Source organism: Talpa occidentalis, unplaced genomic scaffold (genome assembly GCF_014898055.3).
Source record: "Talpa occidentalis isolate TD23 unplaced genomic scaffold, MPIMG_talOcc4v2.1 talOcc4.3, whole genome shotgun sequence".
Classification (NCBI taxonomy): domain Eukaryota; kingdom Metazoa; phylum Chordata; class Mammalia; order Eulipotyphla; family Talpidae; genus Talpa; species Talpa occidentalis.
In genome coordinates this window covers 51025546-51052118 of record NW_023603184.1, presented here as the reverse complement: position 1 = coordinate 51052118, position 26573 = coordinate 51025546, and the positions used below count along the sequence as shown (strand labels likewise).

General features: G+C 36.8%; 1 protein-coding gene across 3 annotated transcripts in view; it reads right to left on the bottom strand.

The window, feature by feature from the left end:
• Positions 1–11: 11 nt before the first annotated feature.
• TMEM135 (transmembrane protein 135) overlaps positions 12–26573 on the bottom strand; it is a 244017-nt gene continuing 217455 nt past the window's right edge. For 2 of the 3 annotated variants that reach the window (XM_037523112.2, XM_037523113.2), the window contains 7 exons: positions 24877–24946; positions 20744–20911; positions 16347–16410; positions 15457–15533; positions 11586–11684; positions 10760–10827; positions 12–8786 (listed from right to left, as the gene is read on the bottom strand). In XM_037523112.2, the coding sequence (XP_037379009.1) occupies positions 8654–8786; positions 10760–10827; positions 11586–11684; positions 15457–15533; positions 16347–16410; positions 20744–20911; positions 24877–24946 (679 nt within the window). In that variant the 3' untranslated portion in view covers positions 12–8653. The remainder of the gene's footprint in view (positions 8787–10759; positions 10828–11585; positions 11685–15456; positions 15534–16346; positions 16411–20743; positions 20912–24876; positions 24947–26573) is intronic. The other variant, XM_054699590.1, reaches the window with a different exon arrangement.

The following is a 26573-nucleotide window of genomic DNA, read 5'->3' as shown; positions in this document are numbered from 1 at the left end:
TCCTCCCCCTCACCCTGCACTGTAGTGTGTCTCTGGTCTATAGTTGCTTGTTGATTTTGATTTTTACTTTACTGCAATTAGTCTTTTTCCTGGTCCCTTATTTAGGTTTTCTAGATTCCTGCTATGAGTGAGACCATCCGGTATTTTTCTTCTTCTTTCTGGCTTATTTCGCTGAGCATGATCCCTTCCAACTCCATATAGCAGCACTATTTACAATAGCTAAGCTATGGAAACAACCCAAATGCCCAAAAATAGATGACTGGATCAAGAAGATGTGGTACATATACACCATGGAGTATTACTAAGCAATCAAAAAAGATAAACTCATGCAATTTATGACATACTTTTAATGCCCCCTTGTACAAATTCTATTATACATCACTTATGGATTGAATTTGTTGGCTTTCTGCATGACTCTTTTTTTTAATTGGATTCCCAACATTTTGCATTTTACCTTACTGCATACTCAATATATTTGTATCCCTATATTCCTGTATTTTGTTTTAGAAGCCAGTTACTAAGAAATTGTTTTGATGCTTTGGAGCAGCTTGCAGTCCAGGGTTAGTTTTGGTCTCCAACTGATGCATATTTTTCTGACTCTAATCCAGAGTTCCTTCAATTATAACTTTCTGCTTTGGTTCACAGGAATACAAACTATTCATCACTTTGTGTGTAATCAATGATTGCTCCCTCTGAAGTTCTCTGCCCAGTCTTGGCAGTTCCCTCCCATGCACATACTCAGCCCTCAGCTTAAGTCTCAGTGGGAACCATCTTTAGATTTCTGTGCTTTCCTTCCATGAAGCTCCCTTGTCTCTTGCACTGTGCCCTGTGAACTTTATCCACCTTGGTTTCTGTGGACATCCAAGTTTATTTCTTCACCTCAGGAGACCTCTGGGCTCTGCTGTGGTTCTTACTCCCTGAGACACATATGAAAAATCTAAAACCCCTCTTTAGGTAACAGCTGGGGCCATCATAGGACTCATTGGCTGTTCTCTCAGAGATCACTGTTTTAAACCGTTTGATGTCCAGTGTCTTAAAAACTGTTATTTTACATATATTATAGGTTTTTCAGTTGTTTCAGGTGAGAAGGTAATTCCAGTTCCTATCCTTTTATTTGAGCTGAAAGTAAACATCAAAACCATTTTTAGAGGCAAGATTTTTATTATAACATTATAATATTACATTTAAGAGAGAAGAATAAGATGCTACTTCTTCTGCAGTACTATTATGTTCTCAGGAAAAAAAGGAAAACTTTTAACTCTTGACGATCTATGATCAAATTTTAGTATTAATTACCATGTGGATCAAATCACTAGACTCTGACACCTAGTTCTCTCCTTGGAAAAGAAGAACTAATAATATCTATGTCAAAAAAAATAATATCTATGTCATAGGTTGTGAGGATTGAATGTGATATAAACAATCTACCACGTATCAAAGGCACATTATATATTTCATTTTCTTCTTTCCCCCCTAAAAATTGACTATCAGAAGGAGCGACTCGCTAGGGGCCTGCCTGTGCTGATAAGAGTGTTTCCAAGCCTTCCTCCATCTAGTATTTAAAATCACCTTTGTGACAGGGAAGAAAAAATAATCGTAATACAGTATTAAGAAGTCGGAAACAAACTGTAATTCTGGGAAAACTGCCTATGAATTTTTACCCTGTGAAACTGAGTGGGAAGGAAGGTCTTGTGTCCTGCCCTGTCTACTTCTCATTTGGGCTTGTTTTTAAAGTTTTTTTTTTTAAGTGGGAAACAATCCAGAATTCTAGCTCTGTCAGGAAAAAGCAAACAAATGAAACAGATGACAAATCACTTTTCTAAGACCTACAGCCAAACTGGCTCCAATAGCTGCTGGAATAGTAGGAGAAGCCAATTTCCTAGAATGTTTACAAAATCATTTGTAAGGATAATATTTTCCAGACTCTTATAGGGAGACCTAAGGGTAGATTTTTTTTTTTTTTTGTCTGTAGACTCCACAAAGTTCGTGTGCACTCAAGAGCAGCTGCTCAGACCACTATCCTCCTCACCCTCATAAAAGCTGATTAAGCTACTGAGACAGGGCAGGAAGGGGTGAAGGGTCGACTATGGATTTTGCCCTTCAAAACATACCACAATGTAGGAGCAACGGGTTAGTACAAAACTAAGCAGAACCAAATGGAATATCCTTTATGGGTACTAGCAAAGTACTAAACGAAGATAGATATAAAAGATCAAGAAAACCTTTAGAGAGAGATGACTGAACATTTCCTGATACAGGCAGAAGTGGGGAGGGAAGGATAAGAAACAATTCTAAATCAAGGAAGGGAAGGACAGAGCGTAAAATGAATCAGAGTCCTGATCTATAACAAGACTGGAATGTGTCAATTAGAAATGTTTTTAGCTGAAGATAACAGAATCCTTGACTAACAGAACCTTAAGTGATTGTCTAAGAAATGCTCAGAGGTATATGGTTACTATTATGTATATATTCAGTGGCTCAAGAATGTCATCCGGAAGACACGTTCTTCCCATTTTTCTGCTCTGACTTTTTTTTTCTTTATACTTTTTACCTTATCTATGGAACACCATTTCACAGATCTAGATACTAATAACTAGAGTTCTCAAGAACGCAAGGAAAAAAATAAAAAGGAGGGCTCTGATAAGAATTTTCCTTTAATCAAGGAGAAAAAAATTCCCTGAGTGTCCCAGATTTTCTATTCTATCTTATTGGCTCAAACTGGGTCACATGAACACCTTCAGTAGAAAGGCTGGAAAATATCAGAAAAAGAAGAAAGGAATAACATGAAAAGACTAGAAAAATTACAATTATTTCCCTGGAACTAGTCATACTGTTTGCTTAAACATCATCAGTGTTCTGTCAGCAAGGAAGAGGACCCAGCAGTGATTAGGTGAGTAACTCACAATGACTACAATCGCATTTTGTTAACTTTAATCCAAGTAACAAGAAGAGTTCTAGTGTGAAAAAAAAGACTTCTCAAATGACTCAATGGAACTTCTAGATTATTGCAGACTTATTTATCTTCCCCTTTTAGGCCTTAAGTGAATCTACTGCTATTCCTGAGAATGGCAAACTTGCAAAAACTATACTCTGCTTCTTCCTATGGCTTTGCAGATTTTGCCTTATATTACAAATTAAATTTCAAAAGGAAGGTAAAAATTTCATTTGCATAAAACACTCTTAATATTAATACATTGGACAGATTTGAAACTTAAGTGAGGAAATCACTGCCATCCTTTCTTAGGCCTCACAAGGCCAATCATTCATTCCACAAATAACAAATAACTTTGACAAAGTGAGTACCATCATCCAATACCTGCTTTGACCAGTGGCTGCTACTCTACCAGTGGTTTATATTTATAAAGATGCTTGCAGACATGGTTCCTACTTTAATAAGTCTGAGGAAAATTGCTGCTGCTCCCCACCCCCATAGAGGGTTTCTTTTCACTGGGCTAAGTTTGGTTAAGTGTATACCTGTCACACATGTCACTGGGACAAATGTAAACAGTTCCACTCTGAATCTCTGGCTGACTTCTGAGAGGAGAAAGAAAAATTCTTTTTTTTTTTTTTTTTTAACAAACCCAACAGAGCATCCCTTCAGGCTCTTACCTGACCACTTTCAACTTGCCCTGAATGAACAGGGGGAAAAAATTCCTTTAAGAACTAAAGCTAAAGAAATAAATTAAAAAAATAGAATAAAAGGCACAGGCTTGGGAGGTTTTAAAAAAAAAAAAAAGAGAGGTAGGAGGAAAGAGAGAGACTTGCAATGAGCTCACAGTCTCCTCTTGCCATCTCTTTTGGCACCCGCATTGTGCATAATGAGCAGCACTGCTTCATGCTTTAAATCTTTTTAGCCTTCGACACCAACTCTTCTCACAATTCCTTGCTAATAAGATCCTCCTGTGTGACTGAGAATAATCTGAAAGGGAAGTTCATTTAAGAGGTTGATTAATGACAGAAAAGTTTAATAGATTTGGGAAATCGGTCTCAGAAATTACTTGGTCTGAATCAAGGGATGGAGGAAAATAATATTCCTGAGTGGCTTCAGCCAATCGTGGAAGCCTGCACTTCCCTGGCCACAGAAGGATGCTGAGGCTCAGCAAGGCAGGTTAAAGCACATTTTGTGCCAAGTCAGGGCACATCTTACCATTTGAAGTTGAGGGCTTTCTAACACCATTAGAATGTTTTGCTTGGGCAGTGGAAGGGGCACAAAACTGACAGAAAAGTTGCAGTGTTGTGTGCCAGAGAAAAGGTACAAAGCACGCATGTCCTGACAGCTCCGGCATGGCCTAGATCTGTATAACTACTGAAATTTTCAGGTCTGTAGGCACAAAGGATAAAACCCAACATTTTATTTCACAGATGACACATTTGAAGGAGAGGTGGGAAGAAAATGGAGAAAGCAATAAGCAGTGAAAGATGAGTTCCCACCCTCCAAGTAGCCACAGCAGTCAGATGATGTCACGGGACTACTCAGGAGAGACTGACTTTCCTGAATTAAAGAGCCCAGGTTCAAAGAAACACCTCTCTTCACATCTGCACAACTATCCTCCAAACTTTTCTGCCTAAGACAAGCAAAACTGTCCCTTGAGATGTTTACTGAATTCTTAAGACCCTCTGAGAGCACCTCCTGGCCAGCTCCAGCAACGGGCAACACGGGCTCGCAGTCAAGGGGCACAGTTAGAAGGAAACACCAGCCAACATGTGAAAAGCAGCAGGCACAGGTATGCAGAGCAGGGAGGGGCAACAAGACTGGACTAGACATAAGGACCCCAAAGCTAGGAAGGAGGAGAGAGCCGAGGACCGAGACAAGTGATGACAAGAAAGCCACATTTCAATGTCTAAGACAGCGGACACCAGGCATCGAATTCTTTCCTCCAGTCCTTCAGTGTGACACAAGCACACATTCTCACTCAACACATCTGTAAGCACTGGGGTGCAGACTGCCTTATTGTACTACCAGGACAGCTGCTACCTCTTGGCCAAGTTCTGCCCCTCTACTGCTTCCAGAAACACTGATACTAGTCTCATTTCTTTTCTTAATTATAAAGCTATTACAAAGCCTGATGCTACAGCAGGAAATTCTACAGGCTGAACCCCAAGATCTCCACATCCCAGCTTGAAGAAAGTACCACCAGAATCCGAGCCCATGGCCATGATCTCACAGTCAGCTCAGGCCTTACCACTAGCTAAGTATCCGAGAGGTAAGTGTTATACAGAGAGAGGTACAAACTTGAGACAAATTAAGAACAGATTCCTGGGCAGCCACAATTCAGCTAACCTTAAATTAGGGGATTTTTCATCATAGTCTCAGACCAGCTTTATAGAAAATATTTACCTTTTATGTTTTTTTTCCTTGGACATTCAATTACACTTACCTAAATTATCTGGTTATCTAAGAATGGATGGACAGGTTACCTTTACCTAAGACTGGATAGCAAGCATCAAGAGGCCAAGGTGTCAGGAGAGATAAAGTTCATCAGCTATCTTAGCAAGGTCACAATTCAGAAATAAAGACTTTTGCATTTATGGACCAAAAGAACACATCCATTGAAAAATGACTTTATTGCTCTGTCAAACTACTTTCTACTTATAAAAAAATAAATAATAAATAAATCCCAGGGAGAATTCGAGAAGTCTATGGGCTTGTAAGTTTATTTGGTAAGAGCACCGGAGACACTGCTCTCAGCGGGCATGTCCAGCCCCTATGGCCTGGCTGAGAAGCTTCCTCACCACAGAGGAGGGAGTGACAGGAACAAGCAGATGAGAATAAAAACACATTGTATCTCACTAACAGTGGTTTGGATTTAGAAACTAAGGGATGTGATAAAGTATGAACATTAACCATTCTGTTGGCACTGATAATTAAGTCAGATGTTAGCTTAGCTACAACCACAAGGAAATGAATAATAAAATACTGTGTGAGAGTTGATCGATTTGGGTTTCATCATAAAGATACATTCAATCTAGAAAAAAGTAAATTATAAATTTTGAGAGCAAAGAACAAAAGATAAAATTCTAAAGTAAATAACTGACTAAAAAAAAGGCAAAAAAAAAAAAAAAACCTAGATGTCAATTCAGTGACAATGTTTATAGGTAAATGAAAAAGTTACAGAAGGAACCACAGAACTGATGAAAAAAGATGAACAACAAAACAGACTAAAACCATTTGGCAAAAAAAGAAGTAAGAGGCTGATAGATTTGAAATAGTGTGTTATCTTGTCACCTAAGTCTTTACTTGATCGGTAGTAGCTCCTGAATTTCATTAATACAGGAAATAGTGATAAAACACCATAACACTAATGCTCCAACCCACTGTCTCTCAGGCTGCATAAAGATGTAGGAAATACTAAGGAGGCATATCAATGTCACTGCTTTCAGTTTGGGTGGAAACTTACCCTATTTCTTCAGCATATAAATAGACCAAAAACCATGTTTTGGAATGGAGACATTGATTTGATTTTACTCAAGATGCCAAGTTGTGATCAATACTTGGTTAGTTAGAGGTAGAGAGATAATTCATTTTGATTGCCTTCTGGCCCACAAACACAATTTCTCTGTGTTTGTTCAAACAACTATACTTTGAGGCCTGTTTGGATAAAATCAAATTAGACATCTCTATTCACCACTGCAAATGAGCTAACTAGCCATTCAAGCTATATATTCATTTTGTATTCTGCTTCATCATGGTTATTTCATTTTACATTTTTAATGAAATAAAAGATGACAGTAGTTTGTTTTAAAAAGTAAATCATAGAAATGCAGTTTGATCAGTAAAATTTTACTAAAAAAATCTCATCAAATATTAGTAGAGTTTGTCTTTCAATACCATAGTCTTTTAATGCCAATGAAAATAATAATTTATGGATTAAAATGTTTTTCTTCTAACCCGACAGGAAAATATTATCAATATAAATTTCTGTAGAGAAATTATGAGCTGCAGGTAGCAGCGCTTTCTTCAGCCTTAACACTTCCTTTAAAAAGTAAACACAGCACCAATCATCATGTTAATTCCAGTGAATAAAACCTTAAAACTTAATTTATTAATTTTGAAATATGAAACCAAAACCATCCTTTAACAGTATTGCCTAGTAGACAAGTCAATTCTAAAAAGTTAGTCACAATGCAAAATTTTAACCAAATTAAAGTGGCTCTGAATTTTGACCAAATTAAAGTGGTTACCATGGTACCAGAGTCTGTCTATTTTGCTGGGTGTCAATTTGCCATAAAAACCAAGGACAGAATTACATATAAATAGAAGTACACAAGGCTTGAAATTGAATATGGAGGACTAAGTATTTTAAAAGTCTACGTTATAATTCTTGTTGCAACACAAGTTCTAGTGCATAATTCACAACAGCTTAAAACTTTTCAGCAACAAAATTATATTAAAAAAATATACCATAATTCCCTATATGCTACATTAACTATATCACAATCACTTCAGCCTCTTATTAAACTTAGAAAAGTATAACTTTTCCCTGAAAAACTCCTCAGAGTGATCATATTTCAATCACATCTGTACTGAACTATCTTTCACAATTGGCAGTGACTACGTTTTTGTCAGTTCTTCATTTTAAAAGAGTAAATATGGTGACGACTTTTTGAAAAGACTGGAGAACCTGAATTTAATTATTGATGAAATGAAATTTTTAACCACCACTGATTTTTTGGTTGTCGTTGTTTGCAGTTGTGAAACATCTGTTTTTATATGTGAAACAGTTGAAGGGGAATAAACACTCAGATTTGCCAAAAATTTTTGTTCCATAGGATATTGATCCCCTCTGAATCAACAATGGCATACAAATCAGCTATGAACTCAAACCTCATAAATGAAAACAAATAAATAAACCTTCAGGAGGTTTAAAGGTAGCTTCATTTGTTTTCAAATATTCAAGTTAATGCTTCTTTAAAGTTTAAAGCATACATTTGAACTTTATGTCAATTTCTACTCGCTCCTCACTTGACATTAGTACATATTATAATCCAACAGATCTTGGAGAGAGATGAAGTTATCAGTGGAAGGAGAACATGGATACCACGGCATTGACCCAAACAGTATGAGACCTGTTTTGTATCCCTGAAGTCAGAATGGCCACTTTGCACAATTCAATTGCTCTATACTAAAGCAGCACTGTCTGTGAAGAGTTACTTCATATCCATAACATTTCACTACTATAGTTACCAATTCAATAGTTAAAAAAAATACAGATCAAATTCATGTACCCGTGATCCTTTGTATTCTACAATGAAGAAATACTCTTAGTTTTAAGCAAGAATTATATTGGAATGAACTAAAAACATCTTTTAAAGTAATTTTAAGTATATTCTTAGTTATCACTACATTTCTATATAGATTCTTTAATATTGTTGTGGCCATAATTTAATCAATAATATATCATAATGTCAATCACTACAGTGATCCCGAATCAGATTCTGGCTACCGGGGAGCTTAATTATTAAGCAACACCTTCCTAAAAAGCTTCTGCATTTCTGATTGGTAAGAAAAACGAACAAAAAAAAAAAAAAGAGCATCTCTCACTGAAATAACACTGAAGTTCAAGCTCAGGCCCCCTTTCCTGTGTTCCACCTAATTAACTTTTCAGGATAAAAGAATGAACCATTAAGTCATATTAATAAATCACAATTCTCTTCAAGAAAGTTCCACGGGCAGCTCTGGTGTTACAGTCGTGTATCTTGGATCCAACCTGGGGACGAAATCCTGAAAGTGTTTAGATGCACTAGTACCGAAAACATCAAGAACTTTGCGGTTCATGACAGCAAATCTGTAAAACAGAGGACACAGTGAATAGCATTTAATAAAGTTTACCAAAAAAATGACTCGTCTATTGGATTTTTCTTTCATGGGGTGGGGAACAGGAAAGACTGATGTGACCAATGCCCCAAGCACTACTCTTTTTCAACATTCACTGTCGCATGTTTTATTCAAAGAGAGAATCCCCACACCTGAAACCCCAGGGATTACAGCATCATTTCAAACCTACCAGAGTCCCTTCCACGAGAGTGTGTCAAATGGAAAGACAGACTCTTGATAATTTTTCTGGTGAAATCACAGAAAACCAACTAAAAAAATGAATTAGCTAATATTTACCAATGAGACAAAGACATTAAATGCTCATAACTGACATCTTAATGTCTTACAATCAACAAGGAAAACACCTCCAAATGGGCAAATGTTTAATGATTAGAAGGCAAATTAATTCACATGAGGAAAAGTAAATGACAAAGAAAGAATTCTGAAACCAGATCATGCCAGCTCCATCACTTACTAGTTGTGTCACTCTGACAAGCTCTCTAACCTCTCTGTGAGTATGTTTCCTCACGTGTAAAACTGGGGTAAGAACAGTACCTATCTCAGAGAGCTAGTTTAAGGATCAAACACATATCATGCATGCATATGTTGGTACATATATGTGTTATCTTAAAACCATAACTAGAACATGGTAAACACTGTTAATACTTGCTATTACTATTTTTAAAAAGATTTATTTATTTATACAAGAACAGGGTACAGACCAGATGCACGGGAGGGTGAGAGGATTCACCAGAGACAGAGCGGGGAACAGAACAGGCAGACTGACGAAGTACACTGCTGAGGGGAGCAGTGGGCAAGTCAGGAGAGGTCTGCTGCGCCATGTGGGATTCTCGCTGGCCAGCCGGGATCGAACCTGCGCTGCAGAGGCTGCGGACAGCTTCACAGTGCGGCGCTCAACCACCTGCACCATCAGGGAGGCCCTTACTATTTTTTAAAGATTTATTTATGTACACAAGAGCTGGGGTACAGGCCAGAAGTGCGGGGGGTGAGAGGATTCACCAGAAACAGAGTGGGGAGTAGAACAGGCAGACTGACTGAAAAACACTGCTGAGGGGAGTAGCGGGAGAGACAGGAGAGGTGTGTGTGCCATGTGGGTTTCTCCCTGGATGGCCAGGGATCGAACTTGTGCTGCAGAGGCTGTGGACAGCTTCACAGCACTGTGCTTAACCCCTTGCACCAGCAGGGAGGCCCTATTATTACTATTAATGATGGTAAAATTAATAGCAGCTACAGTTCATTAAGTGCCTATGAAATGCTTACTGTTACCATGAACATCTCATTCCCTCCCACCCGCCCCAACTATACAGAGTATGAATTACTGTTTCATTGCAAGAGATAAAGAAATTGAGTCTCATGTGGGCAAAGAACTCAGCACAGCAACAAAGCTAAAGGAACCTGAGCTGGAAGCAAAAGGAAGGCTGTCTGACTGCAAAGCCTATGCTCTTTCTAGAAGGTTAAGCTGCCTCCCGAAGAACTGGATTAAGATCAGGAAACGGTAAAACAAAAGAATATGCTAGTAAAAGCAAAAGAACATATGCATTATAAGATCAGACAACAGATACAATTATTTTTCCAAAATGGCAATGAGTCAATTACTGAGGCAGAATCTCTAAGTAATTTAATATTTTTACTCAAAAAAGTTAAAGATTTTAAAAGTAAGACTTAAGTATGTTATGTAGCAACTCATTAACAGTTAAAATCAACATTTTAGTAGCATGAACACTTAAAATATCTAAAATATTACAGAGAATATTCAAAATAAAAGAATTCCTCATGCTATTCTTAATGCATTTTTCAGACTTATTTATTTCTGGATACCTACTTTATCAATAAAAGATATTCCCTCGTGACAAAAAGATTCAAAATCATTTTTGCAGAAATTGCTGTTTTCTACAATCAGTTAAAATAATCACAGACACTTACTTGCCCTTGGTGAGCCTTAAAAGAAACTTCCAGTAAGATGGTCGCAAAGTCTGAACTTCCATGACAGCCTAAGATTATTCAATTTGAGATATCTTTCAATAAATAGTAAATATTATAGCAAGAAAGCAGTTTATCCCTTCATTGCTGACTGCATTTTTAAAATGACAGAGATATGACAATAACAAAAATATGTATTTATGTTTAAGTTGATAGCTATTAAGCATCTTTGTAAATGTGCCTTCCAATATTGCTTATGAAATAATAATTGATTTGTCATTATTTAGTAAGAATCTACCAAATACCATTAGTTAGCTGGTACTTTACTAGTTACACTAAGTTTATCAACTAGGCAGCATTACTGTGATAAAGAACAAATAAAAGCAGTCTCCAAAACTTGTAACAATCCTAAAACTATCAACAGCAATATGATGATTACAGAATTTAAATAAATTAGATACTGCTTCTATTAAACTACATTCTTTCCCCATCCTCATTGACTAATAATATTGGGGTGATGCAATTTATGACTGTGGTATCTTTTTCTAGATGGAGGACAATTAAATTGGGGCACTCTAGCCAAAGTACTAGAGTAATAATTTGCCTGTTAAAATAATGCACTCTATTTAAACCTAAAAATCAGCATATGCATTAAACGTGATCTGGCCCATTAAGTTAACATGTGCAAGCTATCTTGCTTTAAAAAAATATATATATATATAAAATGTAATAAATAGAAATGTTCTAGGCCTTTATTTCTCCCCCATTTGTTTAATGTACATTAGAAACATAATTAATTCTATTTTTCATTTCAAAAAGCTATACTTACTGCCTGGAAGCAAATTGCTGTAGAGATGGAATAGATGATGGTATCTGCATGGGGAAAATAGGGAACCTTTCCTGTTTCAATGCCTTTGAAATACATTGTCTGCAAAATAAGTATAACAAAAGATTGAGTTAAGCAATATGTTCTCTATCTACAATTATTTTCTCTACTTTTCAAAATTCTAATAAGCTTTCTGGAGCTCAAATTATAGCCCCCGCTTCCAGGACAACGCTAAGCGCTAGCCTGTCCCCTTCCCTCATTCTCTCACCCCCAGCCCCAGATGCCAAATCCAACAGCACTTCATTGCCCTCTCTTCTGTGCCCCTTATTCTTTAATACCTTTTGGACAATGCTCAGGTCTTCCTTTCCCTGTTAGATTTATTCATTCAGGAAATATTTAATGGCATTAACTATATGCTGCATCCTGTGCCAGGAGTTAGGGATTTAAAAATGAATAAAATATGATCATTCATAGCAGAGATATCTAGTGTATTCTAATGAGTTTATAAGATAGACAGATGGCAGAGGTATATAGATACAGATATATAGTCAGAGACACAGTATTGTTTAGGGGTCCCCCAAAGGGGGGAGCTACTCTTCCTAGGACAAAGGACCAAAGAGAATCAAGAATTTCAGAAATTACTACAGTCAAGTAGTGTTTCTCAAACCATCTGTAATAAAGAATTACCTTAAAAAAATCCAATTTCATGACTTAATAGTCTCATAATGCAATAAAAATGAACTAGTAGAAAATAAATTTAAAAGCCAGAACACTGAAGCAAATTTTTACAAGCACATTCAAAAGACAAATTACTGTCAAACTGTAATAAAAGTTCCAAATGCTCACTCTCAATTTCTAAAGACTGATTGATTGATTGATTGATACAAGCACTGGGCACAGTCAGAAGCACAGTAGGGTGAGAGAATTCACCAGAGCCAGAGTGGGGAACAGAACAGGCAGACTGACGAAATACACTGCTGAGGGGAGCAGCAGGTGCAGCAGAAGAGGTCCGTGCGCCATGTGGGATCCTCGCCCAGTGGCAGGGGATCGAACCTGCGCTGCAGAGGCTGCAGGCAGCTTTGCAACCCAACGCTCAACTGCTGTGCTCACTCTCAATTTCTATACTTATCCTGTCATTGATTGGTGAGAAACAGGTCGTGAACTAGCATCAGTATGTTGCTCACATTTTCCACAGTTTTGTATAAGAAGCATAGGATCAACAACAAGGTAAGAGGACAAGAAGCAGTGAGTAGAATGCAAGTGGATGATATATATGGGGTTCTGTAGGCAAATTTATAGTAGAACACTGGGTAATTCAGGGAACTGAGTTTTCACGGGACAGGTAAAGTAAAAATAGCAAGAAAAGTGCAAAGTAGACCAAGTGAGTTACAACAGGGTAGAGGGAAATGCAAGGAGTATGAGAACTAAGATGAAGTCACTGACAGATGGCAACAACCTTCTTGTCTGATGGTCCACACCTATCTTAGACTGTGTGGTACTTAAATATTTGCTGAGTAAATATACTGAGTTTTCACAAAAGTCATGTTGCTTGAAAAACAGAGAAAAAATACATTATGACTTTCCAACAACCCAATATTTTTAGTAATATCTCAACTGATTTGCCATGAAAAAAATCCTGACTGCTCAATACAAGCTTCCCTGATTACAGGGAGAGCAACAAAAGGAGACAGTGAGGGGACTTAACATATGAATGGAGCAAAGAGTATGTAATGTGAAACAAATATATGTTAAACGATTAGGGGTTGGGCTATATAAACACTGCAAGATAGACAGTTACAATCTACTTGGGAAACAAGGTAAGTGATCACATGGACCATTATTTTGCAAACAACATTGTATTATAAGATACAGATACATTGTAGTGTATTCATCTTGAAAAACAATTAAATTCAGATGTGCTAGAATAAGCGCAATAGAAATGTGATATATGGAATAATTGTGTTCCCCATTTTTTCCCATTTGTTTTTATTAAAATAACATAATAAAATTTTTCTACTGAATCAGATTCTGAGTTAGGCACCAGCAGGGACCATATCCTCTACTTTTATGTTTACCAGCAGCTAGCACAGTAATGGGACTATAATATATACTCAATAATTATATTTTAGAAATGACTTTTCTGAGGAAAAGAACTGCCAATGCAACTTATTTTTACTTCATATTATCAGACAATAAAATACATTATCAGACAATAAAAAAATTTAAATGATTGTCCATTAAACCAAAATCATCACTTCAACAAAAGACACTAAAAGTTTATATTTCTAATTCCCTATATTAAAAAAAAAAAGTTCTCGCCAGCACAGTTTATATGCCAGTTTCCTTTGCCAAGGTCAGATACGGTTATATGGCATGAGAAACAGAGGCGTATGGTTGGCTGGCTTAAGAAACTCTGGCTATATAGGGAAGCAGCTGCAAAATATTTCTCTCACAAACTAGACCTCAAAATTACATTTCTCCTGTGTTAAAGAATATGTTTTTGCTAGCTAGAGGTTATTTTCTTCTGCTCACTCCCCTTTTCTTCTCCATTAGCAAGTCTTGTTCATTCTCTTATAAATACGCACCAAATCTGTACACTCAGCTCCATTTCTGCTTTACTGTATCACTTTGTCCTGCCTGGGACTAACTGCTCTCCTAGCTGCCTATCATGCCTCTCTGTAATCCATCCTCCATAGCATAGCAAGAATGCGCTTCTGTTTTTATTATTCTTTTTTATTAAGGCAATATTAGTTCACAATATTGTGTATGATTTAGAGGTATAAGAGCTCCCCTTTCAGGTGCTATTGCCATACCACACAGCCAATGTGAATTAAGTCATTTCTACCACGCTTAAAACCCTCCAATGGCTGGTAAATAAAGGGAAGTGATCATTTTGTCATGGCCACGTGAACAATATAGTCCCAAGAGACCAAACAGTTAAAAGGGAAACGTTTTATTTAGAATTGCCTCTAATAAGGGCAGAAAAAAAAAATACTAGCTCATTACCATTTTAGAGCCCTCAGCGAAATAACAGCATCTTAGTAATGATCATTAATGACTGCGAAAAGGGCTAGGTGAAAGGCTAACAGGGAACCTTACCTTGGCTGTAACAATACTGAGCCCATTGACCAAACTTAGCATCATAAAAAAGAAGACAACCAAGCATTTTTGGGCTTCTTAATGTGATGCAGTAGGAATTCACATACACAATAAATCTAAGTTATTTCTGCCACACACATAAACCAAAAATAGAACCCAGAATGTGAGAAATTCCAAATAAGTAATCACCTAGATCTCCAACAGATAATAGAGAGGAAAAGGAAGTAAAAAGGTGAGAGGGGGAATTATTATAAACAAAAAGTATTTTGGATCCCAATTTAAACCCAGGGATTGCATCAAGACATCTGTGGGACAATCAGTAAAAATGCAAGCTCTAATTAGATATCTGATAATATAGGTTTTTTTAAAGTATGATAATTGTATTATGGTTACTCTTCAATAGTAATACTAATTTGTTTGCTTTTAATGAGTTTTTATCCTGAATTGTTTAAGAATGAAGTGGTATGATGTCTGGGATCTGCTCTGAAATAAATCAGCAGGTGGAGGACAGGACAGTACAGGTGAAGCTAAACTGGCCAAATGCTGAAACCATTGAACTGTATGACAGATATATCAGGGTTAAGTGCACTATTCCTTTCACAATTGTGTATATTCACACACACAAAAAAGGGAAAAATAGGAAAACTAGCTTTGTGAGACATTTTATAGGGCTAGAATTTGCTTTGGTAATTGGGTATATGTTTGCAGCTTAAGCAACTAAGGCAGCTCTAACATAGCCTTTGCTAACTGCACATGCATAAAAATGTTTGCTTACCTCTACCAACTTGGAAGCTAAATACATGGAAATTGTTGTGCTTTTATAAAACATCATTGATACACCTGCCAAAAATCCTGAAACAACAAAAACTTATCAGATCTCAAAGTATTTCATTGTTATCAATGTCATTAGAAAATGCTCATTCACTTAAACGGGAAGAATTTATCTGTAGCAATAAAATTTGTTACAATAAAATCAAGGACAATAATACATTTGATGACATTAAATGGAGTGACTTCTTAGCACATTAATTTTAAATTGATTTTCATAATGAATTTCACAAGCTTATATTGTCATTTCTCATCTTAAGAGGAAATATTTATTCATGTATTTTTCTATTGCCTTCATTCTGCAAGTGGTAAACCAAGCTGGGAGAGGGAGGTCTGACATTCTATAACAGAAACATTACTAATAAATATCTGAAAAATTGCATGCTTAAGTACTACATACATTGTACATATAGAAAAGTCTTTAGTTTTTATTTTTATTAATTGGTTAAGCTTCTAAGAATAAAAAGTTATTATTAAAATACATTGCTTGTCAGTGATAAAATAGATTGTTTTAAGATATTTGTGATTCCATTAACTATTTATTGGTAAATATTTTAAGTCTTTACATTTTTTTACGACACATTCCCTAGGATTCTGCCTATAGCAGGGCAGATACCCAAGTCATTACATTGGCAATAGCAAACTCAAAACACTAGATGGCAAGAGTGCCTTGATGTTAAATTTTGCAAATACAAAATGTCTGGACTAGTGCCTTAGTAGTTATTCTGTCACAGAGAATGGAAGATATATAGAAATCAGATTAATTTGTAAACTATTTCTGGCTCATTTCTACCATTCATTGATACAATAATAATTCATTATATATCAGTGTTTTACCAGCTATAATTGCATGCAGCTCATCATCCAGGTTTCTGACCCAGCGCAGGAAGCAACTAGTACCCTGTATTAAGGAGAAAATACAATGATTTCAGTTGTTTCACTTCTAGAAAAAAGAATGCATGTAACATCTGTAACATATGAGTCACTGGCTAAGTTGGAAACAAATTGGTGATCTTATTTAAATTAAGTTGAATACATGATTGAGAAAATCATGAACAATAATCCACTATGAAGCTATTGCTTTGGACAGGCGATTAAGAAATTATGCATACTATTTTTATGGTAATGATTTTTCAAATTGAATCCATAAATTCTACTTTTGCCTACTTGTAGAAACTGGGAAGTGTACTCTCACTCTAACAAGGAGAAAAAAGGTGGATAAGCTGTACAAATATTTCAAGTGAGAATTCTATACCCAAAGAAAATATTATTCAATACTGACAGTGAAATATTTTCTCAGATAGATAGAAACTGAGAAAAATCCATCACCGCAGACCTGCAGTAACAAAAATGTGAAACATAGCTCTGCAAGCAGAAAGAATATATCAGATAAAAATGTAGACCTACAGAAAGAATTAAGAGCTGTGGAAATGGTAAAATAAAGTCAAATTTAGAAGATATTTTTTTTAAAGATTTTTTTTTTAAAGATCTATTCATTCATGCACACGAGACCTGGGGTATAGGCCGGAGATGTGGGGGGTGAGAGGATTCACCAGAGACAGAGTGGGGAACAGAACAGGCAGACTGACCGAAATACACTGCTAAGGGGAGCAGCGGCGAGACAGGAGAGGTCTGCTGCACCATGTGGGGAGCCCTGGCCGGCCGGGGATCGAACTCATGCTGTAGAGGCTGGGGATTGTTTCAGAGTAAGGTGCTTAACTCCTTGCACCACCAGGGAGGTCCAAGATATGCTTTTTTAATTGCTCTAAAAATGAATGAAGCATCTAAAGCAGTGATCAAAAAACTACAAAACAAAAACCACATCTGGCCTGTAACTTGCTTTTGGCTCATGAGCTAAGAATGTTTTTTACAGTTCGAAAGGGATGAAAATCAATAAAAACAAGAATATCTTGTGACATGTTTAAAGTATATGAATTCTAATTACAGTGTGATAAGTTTTATCAGAACATAGTCATGCACAAATAGGTCAACCTTTCTTTAACATATTCTACATGTATATTTTGCACACATTTAACACACATTTAGCTATCTATATTCAGATTTAGCATTACTTAGATATTGATTTAGATATTTCATAAAATATACCAGTGAAATGATTTATATAATATTGGTATCCATTAAATAGATAGCCATAACTTGATATTGCAGAATACTGTGTCATCGATGATTACCACATATGATATGTACTTAATGTATGGGTGGGCACATTTTAGGAATATGCAGAAAAGAATGGAAAATGTTAACTCTGGTTATTTAAGAGAGTGTAGTAAGAATAGTGAGTGGGTAGCAGAGGGGAAAAAAGTAATTGTTTATATAAATTACAACAGAGAATTCTTTTGTTTGATATCAGCTAAAAGGGTCAGAAATATTTTTTTTTTTCAATTAAGGTCAATTTTAATTATAGCAATTCATTGAATTAATACTTTCCATTACTGCATGGCATAGAATTCTGGCTTTTTTTTTTTTTTTTTAGATAATAAATTTTATTGTTATATTCCCCATACAATTGCAGCCCCCCCATTCTGACCCCAATCCCTCTCCTCCCGCCCCCGCCCCCCTAAAAGTGTCTCTGGTTCATAGTTTTTTGCTGATTTTGATTTTCACTTTCTTATAGTTATTCATTTTCCTGGTCCCTTATTTAAGTTTTCTAGATTCCTGCTATGAGTGAGACCATCCGGTATTTTTCTTTTTCTTTTTGGCTTATTTCACTGAGCATGATCCCTTCCAGCGCCATCCATGTTGCTGCAAATTGCATGTGTTTATCTTTTTTGAATGCTGAGTAATATTCCATGGTATATATGTACCACATCTTCTTGATCCAGTCATCTATTTTTGGGCATTTGGGTTGTTTCCAAAGCTTAGCTATTGTAAACAGTGCTGCTATAAACATAGGGGTGCAGGTGTTCTTTGGAATTGATGTTTCTGTGTCCTTTGGGTAAATACCTAGGAGTGGAATTGCTGGATCATATGGAAGCTCTATGTTTAGTAGGTCCAGAAATCTCCACACAGCTTTCCACAGTGGTTGGACCAGTTTGCACTCCCACCAACAGTGCAGAAGAGTTCCTTTTTCTCCACACCCTCGCCAACATTTGTTGTTGCTAGTTTTTTTAATATGTGCCATTCTCACTGGTGTAAGATGGTATCTCATGGTAGTTTTGATTTGCATTTCCCTGATGACAAGTGATGTTGAACATTTTTTCATATGCCTGTTGGCCATTTGCATTTCCTCTTCTGAGAAGTTTCTTTTTAGCTCTTCTGCCCATTTTTTGACTGGATTATTTTCTTTGTTGTTGTTGAGTCTCATCAGCTCTTTGCAGATTTTTGTGATCAGTCCTTTATCATTAGTGTTGGGTGCAAAAATGTTCTCCCAGTTGGTGGGGTTCCTATACACAAACAATAAATCTGAAGAAGAAGAAATCAAAAAAACCATCCCTTTCGTTACTGAAACAAAAAAAATCAAATATTTGGGAATAAATCTAACAAAAGAGGTAAAGGACCTATACAAAGAAAACTATAAAACACTGTTAAAAGAAATAGAAGAAGACACAAAGAAATGGAGAGACATCCCCTGCTCATGGATTGGAAGAATAAACATTATTAAAATGGCCATCCTGGCACTGGAAGGGATCATGCTCAGCGAAATAAGCCAAAAAGAAAAAGAAAAATACCGGATGGTCTCACTCATAGCAGGAATCTAGAAAACTTAAATAAGGGACCAGGAAAATGAATATAAGAAAGTGAAAATCAAAATCAACAAAAAACTATGAACCAGAGACACTTGTTGGGGGGTGGGGGGCGGGAGGGGAAGGATTGGGGTCAGAATGGGGCGTTTGCAATTGTATGGGGGAATATAAAAATAAAATTTAATATTAAAAAAAAAATAAATAAAATGGCCATCCTTCCAAAAGCAATATACAGATTCAATGCTATTCCAATCAAAATTTCAATGTCATTCTTCAAAGAAATAGAACAATTATTGATGAAATTCATATGGAATCACAAAAAACCCCGAATAGCCAAAGCTCTCCTGAAAAAAAAAGAAGGGAATGGAGGCATCACACTCCCAGACTTCAAACTCTACTACAAAGCCATAATCATCAAAACTGCATGGTATTGGAACAAGAACAGACATACAGACCAATGGAATCGAATAGAAAATCCAGAAATAAACCCACAGATTTATGGTCAACTAATCTTTGACAAAGGAGCAAAGACTATGCATTGGAGCAAAGAAAGTTTGTTCAATAAATGGTGCTGGGAAAACTGGGTCGCTACATGCAAAAGAATGAAGCTTGACCACTACCTCACACCATACACAAAAATCAACTCAAAATGGATTAAAGAACTAGACATAAGACCTGAAACCATAAAATATATAGAAGGAAATATAGGCGAAACACTACGTGATTTGCACATCAAAGACATCTTTACAGACACATCACCCAAAGCAGTGATAGTGAAGGCGAAGATAAATAGATGGGACTACATCAAATTAAAGAGCTTCTGCACAGCAAAAGAGACAATAACAAAAACAGAAATATGTTTAAATTAATAATCTAGCAGTAACATGATTACAGAAAACAAAGATACCAGGTATGTTATTATCACCACTGATATTAAAATATCAGAAAATTCAGGGCCTCCCCGGTGGCACAGTGGGTTAAGCGCAGCGCTTTGAAGCCATCTGCGGCCTCTGCAGCGTGGGTTCGATCCTGGCTGGCCAGGGAGCTACCTACATGACGCAGCAGACCTCTCTTGTCTCGCCCACTGCTCCCCTCAGCAGTGGATTTCATCAGTCTGCCTGTTCTGTTCCCCACTCTGTCTCTGGTGAATCCTCTCACCCTCCTGCGTCTCTGACCTGTACCCTGGTTCTTGTATAAATAAAAAATTAAACTTTAAAATAAAACAAAATAAAATATCAGAAAAGTCATATTTTCTCAGGTTCTACAGAGTGAAAAAAGGATTAAGAATCTTTACTATTACACATAAATGCAAATATGTCTACCTATTCAAGGATATTAAATAACATTTTTAAACAAAAATTTCAACTTCAGTTCCTAATATTGATATATTGTGTATACTTGGTGATGTTAATTATAAACACAATGGGAAAAAAACTTACAAAAGTCACAGATGAGTTAAGGCCATATCTCATTCTATGAGCAGCCACATTATTTATTCTCCATTTTTCTTTCCTCTTCTGGAAACCTTACCTTGTATATACTAACAAAAGAACCTAGAAAAGCGCCAAGCTGGAAGTTTTCTTTATTGTAAAACAGAGAGAGCAGCCGGGATGGCTGTGTAAACAGATGCCTAAATGCAGAGGGGATTCGGAGACAGCACTGGATCAAGTATCCCACGCTAAACATTCTGACGAAACCCTAGAGAAAAGTGGGAGGAAATTCCGATTTACAATTTTTTTCAAGTCTCTATTAAAACAGGTCTTAAAAAACTTAATACAAGTTTATGACACAACCATTTTCAAAATTCTTAACAAAAGCAAATCCTAGAACTAGGCTCCGAGAGTGGCATGGCAGGGGTTGGGTGGGGGAGGGCCGAGCGTGGAGGACTGTGAGTGCATGATGGTGGGTGTGCCGTGGTAACACACATCTGAGGAAGTGTAAACCTGTAACTCTGAATCATAGTACAGTGTTGTAAAGCAATGTTACCTCAAAAAAAAAAAATTAAAGTATAAAATTATGGCATGCAGACCTCTCCTGCCGCCCGCTGCTCCCCTCAGCAGTGTACTTGTCAGTCTGCCTGTTCTGCAACCTGCTCTGGCTCTGGTGAATTCTCTCACCCTCCGGCGTTTCTGACTGTACCCAGTGCTTGTATAAAATAAATAAATCTTAAAAAAAAAAAAGCATAAAATTAAATATAAAACCCTCAAACAATACTTTTTTTATTAAAAAAAGATTGATTTATTTATTTTACAAGCACTGGGTACAGTCAGAAGCGCAGGAGGGTGAGGGAATTCACCAGAGCCAGAGCAGGGAGCAGAGCAGGCAGAAGGACTGAAGTACACTGCTGAGGGGAGGAGCGGGTGGCAGGAGAGGTCTGCACACCATGTGGGACCCTCCTCTGGTGGCCGGGGAGCAGCCGGAGATAGAACTGGCACTGCAGAGGCTGCAGGCAGCTTTGCAACCCAGCGGTCACCCTCTGCGCCACCAGGGAGGCCCTCAAACAATACTTTTAAAATAATTACTTAAAAGTAAGGTGAAATATTTTAAATTTATATTTTATTGAGGTAACACTGGCTTCCAACAATGGTGTGATTTAGAGGTTTATGTTAACGGCTGATAACACACCCACCACCAAGGCATCTATAGTCTCCACCATGGCCCACTGCACCCCCTCCGCACCCCCACTTTGTTATCCCCCCTCTCTCCCTAACCTTCTGGTAGTCTCAGTTCTATAGTCAGATCTTGCAGTAAATATATTTCTTTGATTCCTAAGAACTTGAAAAGTCTCATAAGCACTGGCTAAGCTTATCAATGCCCCAAAATTCCATCTCTTGACATTTTGTTGACAATAGCCAGAATTTATAATTCCTAAACCACGCTTAGGAACAAAAGCACTGAAATATTAAAGGAAGAAAAAAGTAGTTAACAAAATCAAATGCTTTTGGTATTTTTAACAGAAAACTGCACTTAATCACCAGGATAGAATAATCACTATCTAGCTGAAACTTTAGAAAAAGTTGCATTACTATGGAGAAACATTCACTTAGCTTAACCCAAACTACCTAATACTTGGCTAAAACATGGAAATTAAATTGTTCATTTAGTATGAATTACCATGCATTTGTTTAACTGAAACTGCCTAGGATTTGCTGAAGGCAAGAGATGTACACTTTTCTAAGGTTAATTTCAGGATCAAGGATCACACACGTTCGATCTTTTCACGATGCTTTTCCCCGTTATCTAGGCAGGAGGTGTTCCCTGAATGCCTCTTATAGCCCCGAGTGGGAAGAGTGGTCAAGGGCACAAAGCTGTTTTAATAGCTCTCCAAACTCATCAGAGGAATAGAAAATCAGTAAACAAATAAATATAAAATAATTACAGATTACAGTTAAGTGTTGTGACAGAAATAATCAGGACATTTTGAGGAAAATTAGATGGAGTGGTAAAGGGAGGCCATGGAAAAGGTGACTTTTAAATATGCACAAAAGAGAAGTTAGTTAGCAGGAGAAAAACATTTCAAAAAGCTAGGGCAGAGGGCACAAAGTCAGAAAAAAAAAAAAGAGCTGCGCATGTACAAGAAACCAAGGAAAAAGTCCGTGTGCCTGGAACACTGCGAGCAGAGGGGAGTGAGACTGATGTCAACATTTATTCAGGGATTTCATCCTGGGGCTTTGTCCATGGGACAGTGAGGTGCTGGTTCACTATACTGGTGGTATAAATTCCTCACCCACAGATCTCCAAGTAATTTCATATTCATAGACGTAACATTTCAATTTATACGTAAATTGCCAAGTTTATAGTACTGATAAACATTTGAAAGAATAACTAGACTTTTTTTACTGTTCAGTATCACCATCTTTCTCATACAATTTTTTTTTCCTTATCACCTCTCCCCAGAATTTCTCATATGCCTCCAATTTAGTCAGAGTACTTGTTTTAGTTTCCAGAGACTCCAGAATTTCTTCTTGGACTAGAATTCTGTCCACTGAAGGAAGTGATAACTCTCTAGGAGCCCACCTATTCTGACTGTCAGCAACTGTACTGCACTTGCTTTTGTTTGCCACTTTAAAAATGGGGCAGGACTCAGCGAAATAAGCCAGAAAGAAAAAGAAAAATACCAGATGGTCTCACTCATAGCAGGAATCTAGAAAACCTAAATAAGGGACCAGGAAAAAGAATAACTATAAGAAAGAAAAAAATCAAAATCAACAAACAACTATGAACCAGAGACACACTTGGGGGTAGGGGGGGTGCGGGGAAAGGAGGGACAGGGGTCAAAATCAGGGGGTTGCAATTGTATAGGGAATATAAAAATAAAAAAAATAAATTAAAAAATTAAAAAAAATAATAAAATAAAAATGAGGCAAGAAATCAAAATGTGGAAGGAGAGTATCAGAAAATCACCGCATGACTGAAAAAAAATACTCTCCTGCTTTTAACTCTGTTTATACTCATGGGGGTTCTGAGGGTAAATGTTGGCTTGGGCAAACCACCATCAGCACTGGCCATGGTCACTCAAACTCATAAGCACTACAGTGACACAATCCTTCTCTTCCCAGTGGCTGTCAGGAAGCTGTCTCTGGAGGGTATACAACTCCGCTCTTCTCAACAACTGAGCAGGGATCAGACATTCCAAGAAAGAATTCAGACTTTAATGCATTAGAATTGCCAGAGGACCATCCAAAACTCAAGAACTTGTGGCAGGTGGTGCCACCTGTGCCGGACTAAATGTAAAGAAAATCACCTCCTTCTCAGAGGTGGTGGCTCCAGAGAATGGGCAGAGGATAAGCGGGTGGCGGGTGAGCAGGAGAGATCTACTAGTATACTATTGTATCAGGAAGTGAGGCATTTATGCTGGTAGGCATAGCTAATTCTCTTAATATAGAACAATCATGGGTATGTTCAGAACACTCATGGGTCTGTTCCAGTTACCTCAATGCCTTAAAAAATGTAACAGCTTTACAAACCCAAACGCCACTGTACAAAGTGTGCACAGGGTATGTGCAGGGCCAGCTAGCTTATACAGCACAGTCTAGGGGCCTTGTTCTAGGATGTAGCCAAATGAGGATATAGTACAATGTACACATTTTAATGACAATTTTTTCTGGGGTTTTTTTTGTTGTTAATATTACTTTATCTTCCCTTGTACCTCGTAAGTTTTATACTAATTGTTAGAAAAGTTAATTTTAAAGTTGTCTAAGAACCTGGTCAGAGAATATTAAAAGTTAAATTTTTCTTTTTCTTTCTGGTTTATTTTGCTGAGTATAGAAAACCTAAATAAGGGACTAGGAAAAAGACTAATTATAATAAAGAAAAAATCAAAATCAACAAGCAACTATAAACCAGACACACATTACGGTGGGGGGAGGAGGAGAAAAGGGATTAGGGTCAAAATAAGGGGGGGTTGGAATTGTATGGGGAATATAACCAAAATGAAAATGCATACATTGGCAAAAATGAAAAATGATGTAAGAATTATATAAAATAAAAAATATCTTTAAAAAGTTGAATTTTTAACCTGTGTCTCACAAATTTCTTAAAGTCAAAATGCAAAGAATGATAACCTATATTGTCAACATTTTCATTTACTTTAAAATTATTTTCAATAAGTTATTTCTATATATATTCCCCATAGTTAATAAAATATACTATTGCATACTTACTTTAATGCAGTAAGAGATACAATTATCTTCATAGTGTTTGCAACATCTATGCCTTGGTCCATGTTTACATCTGAAATCACACCAAAAACTCTAAAATAATTGTGAATGGATGGATGTGTGTGTGGGTAAATTTGTTGAAAACTCTGTAACCAAAAAAGGAAATCACAGTGCACAAAACATGTTTCTAAATGTGTGCACCTTCTGATTTCTTAGGACACAGGAAGCAAAGATAACATGTACTTGCTTTTCCTTTGCTGTTCACTGTTTGACAAACCATATTAATAAATATTTGTGACTAAATATGAAAACAATGCATATACATTCTCTACATTCTGCCAATCTTTTGGAACCTTTAAATCACTTATTGTAGAGTAGAGAGCTCATAAATCATCCATGAATTCAGTGCCTGAGCGAAATTCATAATAAGAATGTGCTCAGATTACAGGAATTTATACTTAATTATATTTGAGAGAAAACATCTGGAAAAGAAACATGATATAGTATTAGAATGCATAATTCAGTTTTTTAAATAAATATAGAAATAGATCTTGTGGGAACTCAAAAGTAGGTTGTGATTTTAACTGTAAACCACTTAGTCCTCTAGTGTTTAATAAACATTTCTTCTAGGAGAACTACTATTCAAGACACTTTTTTTAATCATCTGGTATACCACCTTCAGAACTATTTATTCACTCTAGGCATAAAAAAAGTAAGTACTATATACTAACATGGGTTTAGCTCTTTCCCATTCTCTTTTGAAAGGTTCGTGTGCAAAATGAGTAGTCTTTATAACCCTTTCAGACTACAGTTAATTAATTATCTTCAGAGTTGGAGCACAAGAACACCATGTTTATCATGGTAACTTGTAGAATGATATTTTGGTCCCACATTCACAAATCTTATTCCATTCACAAATCAATTACAACGCCTTTTCCGAAATCCAATTCTTCACTGCAGCTGGAGTACACAAGCAGCCCTTCCCAAGCAGAGCTGGCAGCAACAGTTTACACTGATCACAGCCCTTACGTCATTAGAATGATATGACATATCTGGTCATGTGAAGCTGTTGAGTGATTACAGCTGGGGCCTGAAGAGACAAGTCCCAGGACTGCCTTATGCTTATTACTTTTTGCAACTCTACGTATCCTTGTGTAAGTATTTCTCAGTCATTGCTACCAGAACTATACAGAAATTGTTAAAATCTCTTTGCAATGGCAGTTAAATTCTGATATCAACTATACCATCACTGAACATCTCCTTTATCTTTCATTAAAATAGCTTCTGAATCCTGGACTGGCTACTTTGTTACCTGCTGTGCTCTGTATCATCCTGCATCTGCTCTCACCAGAGGACTAAATCAGACTACTTTGACAAGCTCTGCCACGACCAGATCAGTTCCGATATTGGAGGCATCATTCACATTCATGATACATTCTCTGTAACCCCCTGATGCTTGCTGACATTATTGCCATTAACGGGGACCTTCTCTCCCTCTTCCCAACCAAGGCAACCATAACTATTTTGAACTTGCTTTACTTATTATCACAATGACTCCTGTCATCCAGTATTTCTTTCCTCCCTCTTACCTTTTATATGTGGTATATGCTAAGAGGAACACAAAGTCCTTAAATTCAGTAAAAGTACTGATTACTTACTCTTCACTCAAGTATGGGAGGCAACTCATGTTATATCATTTA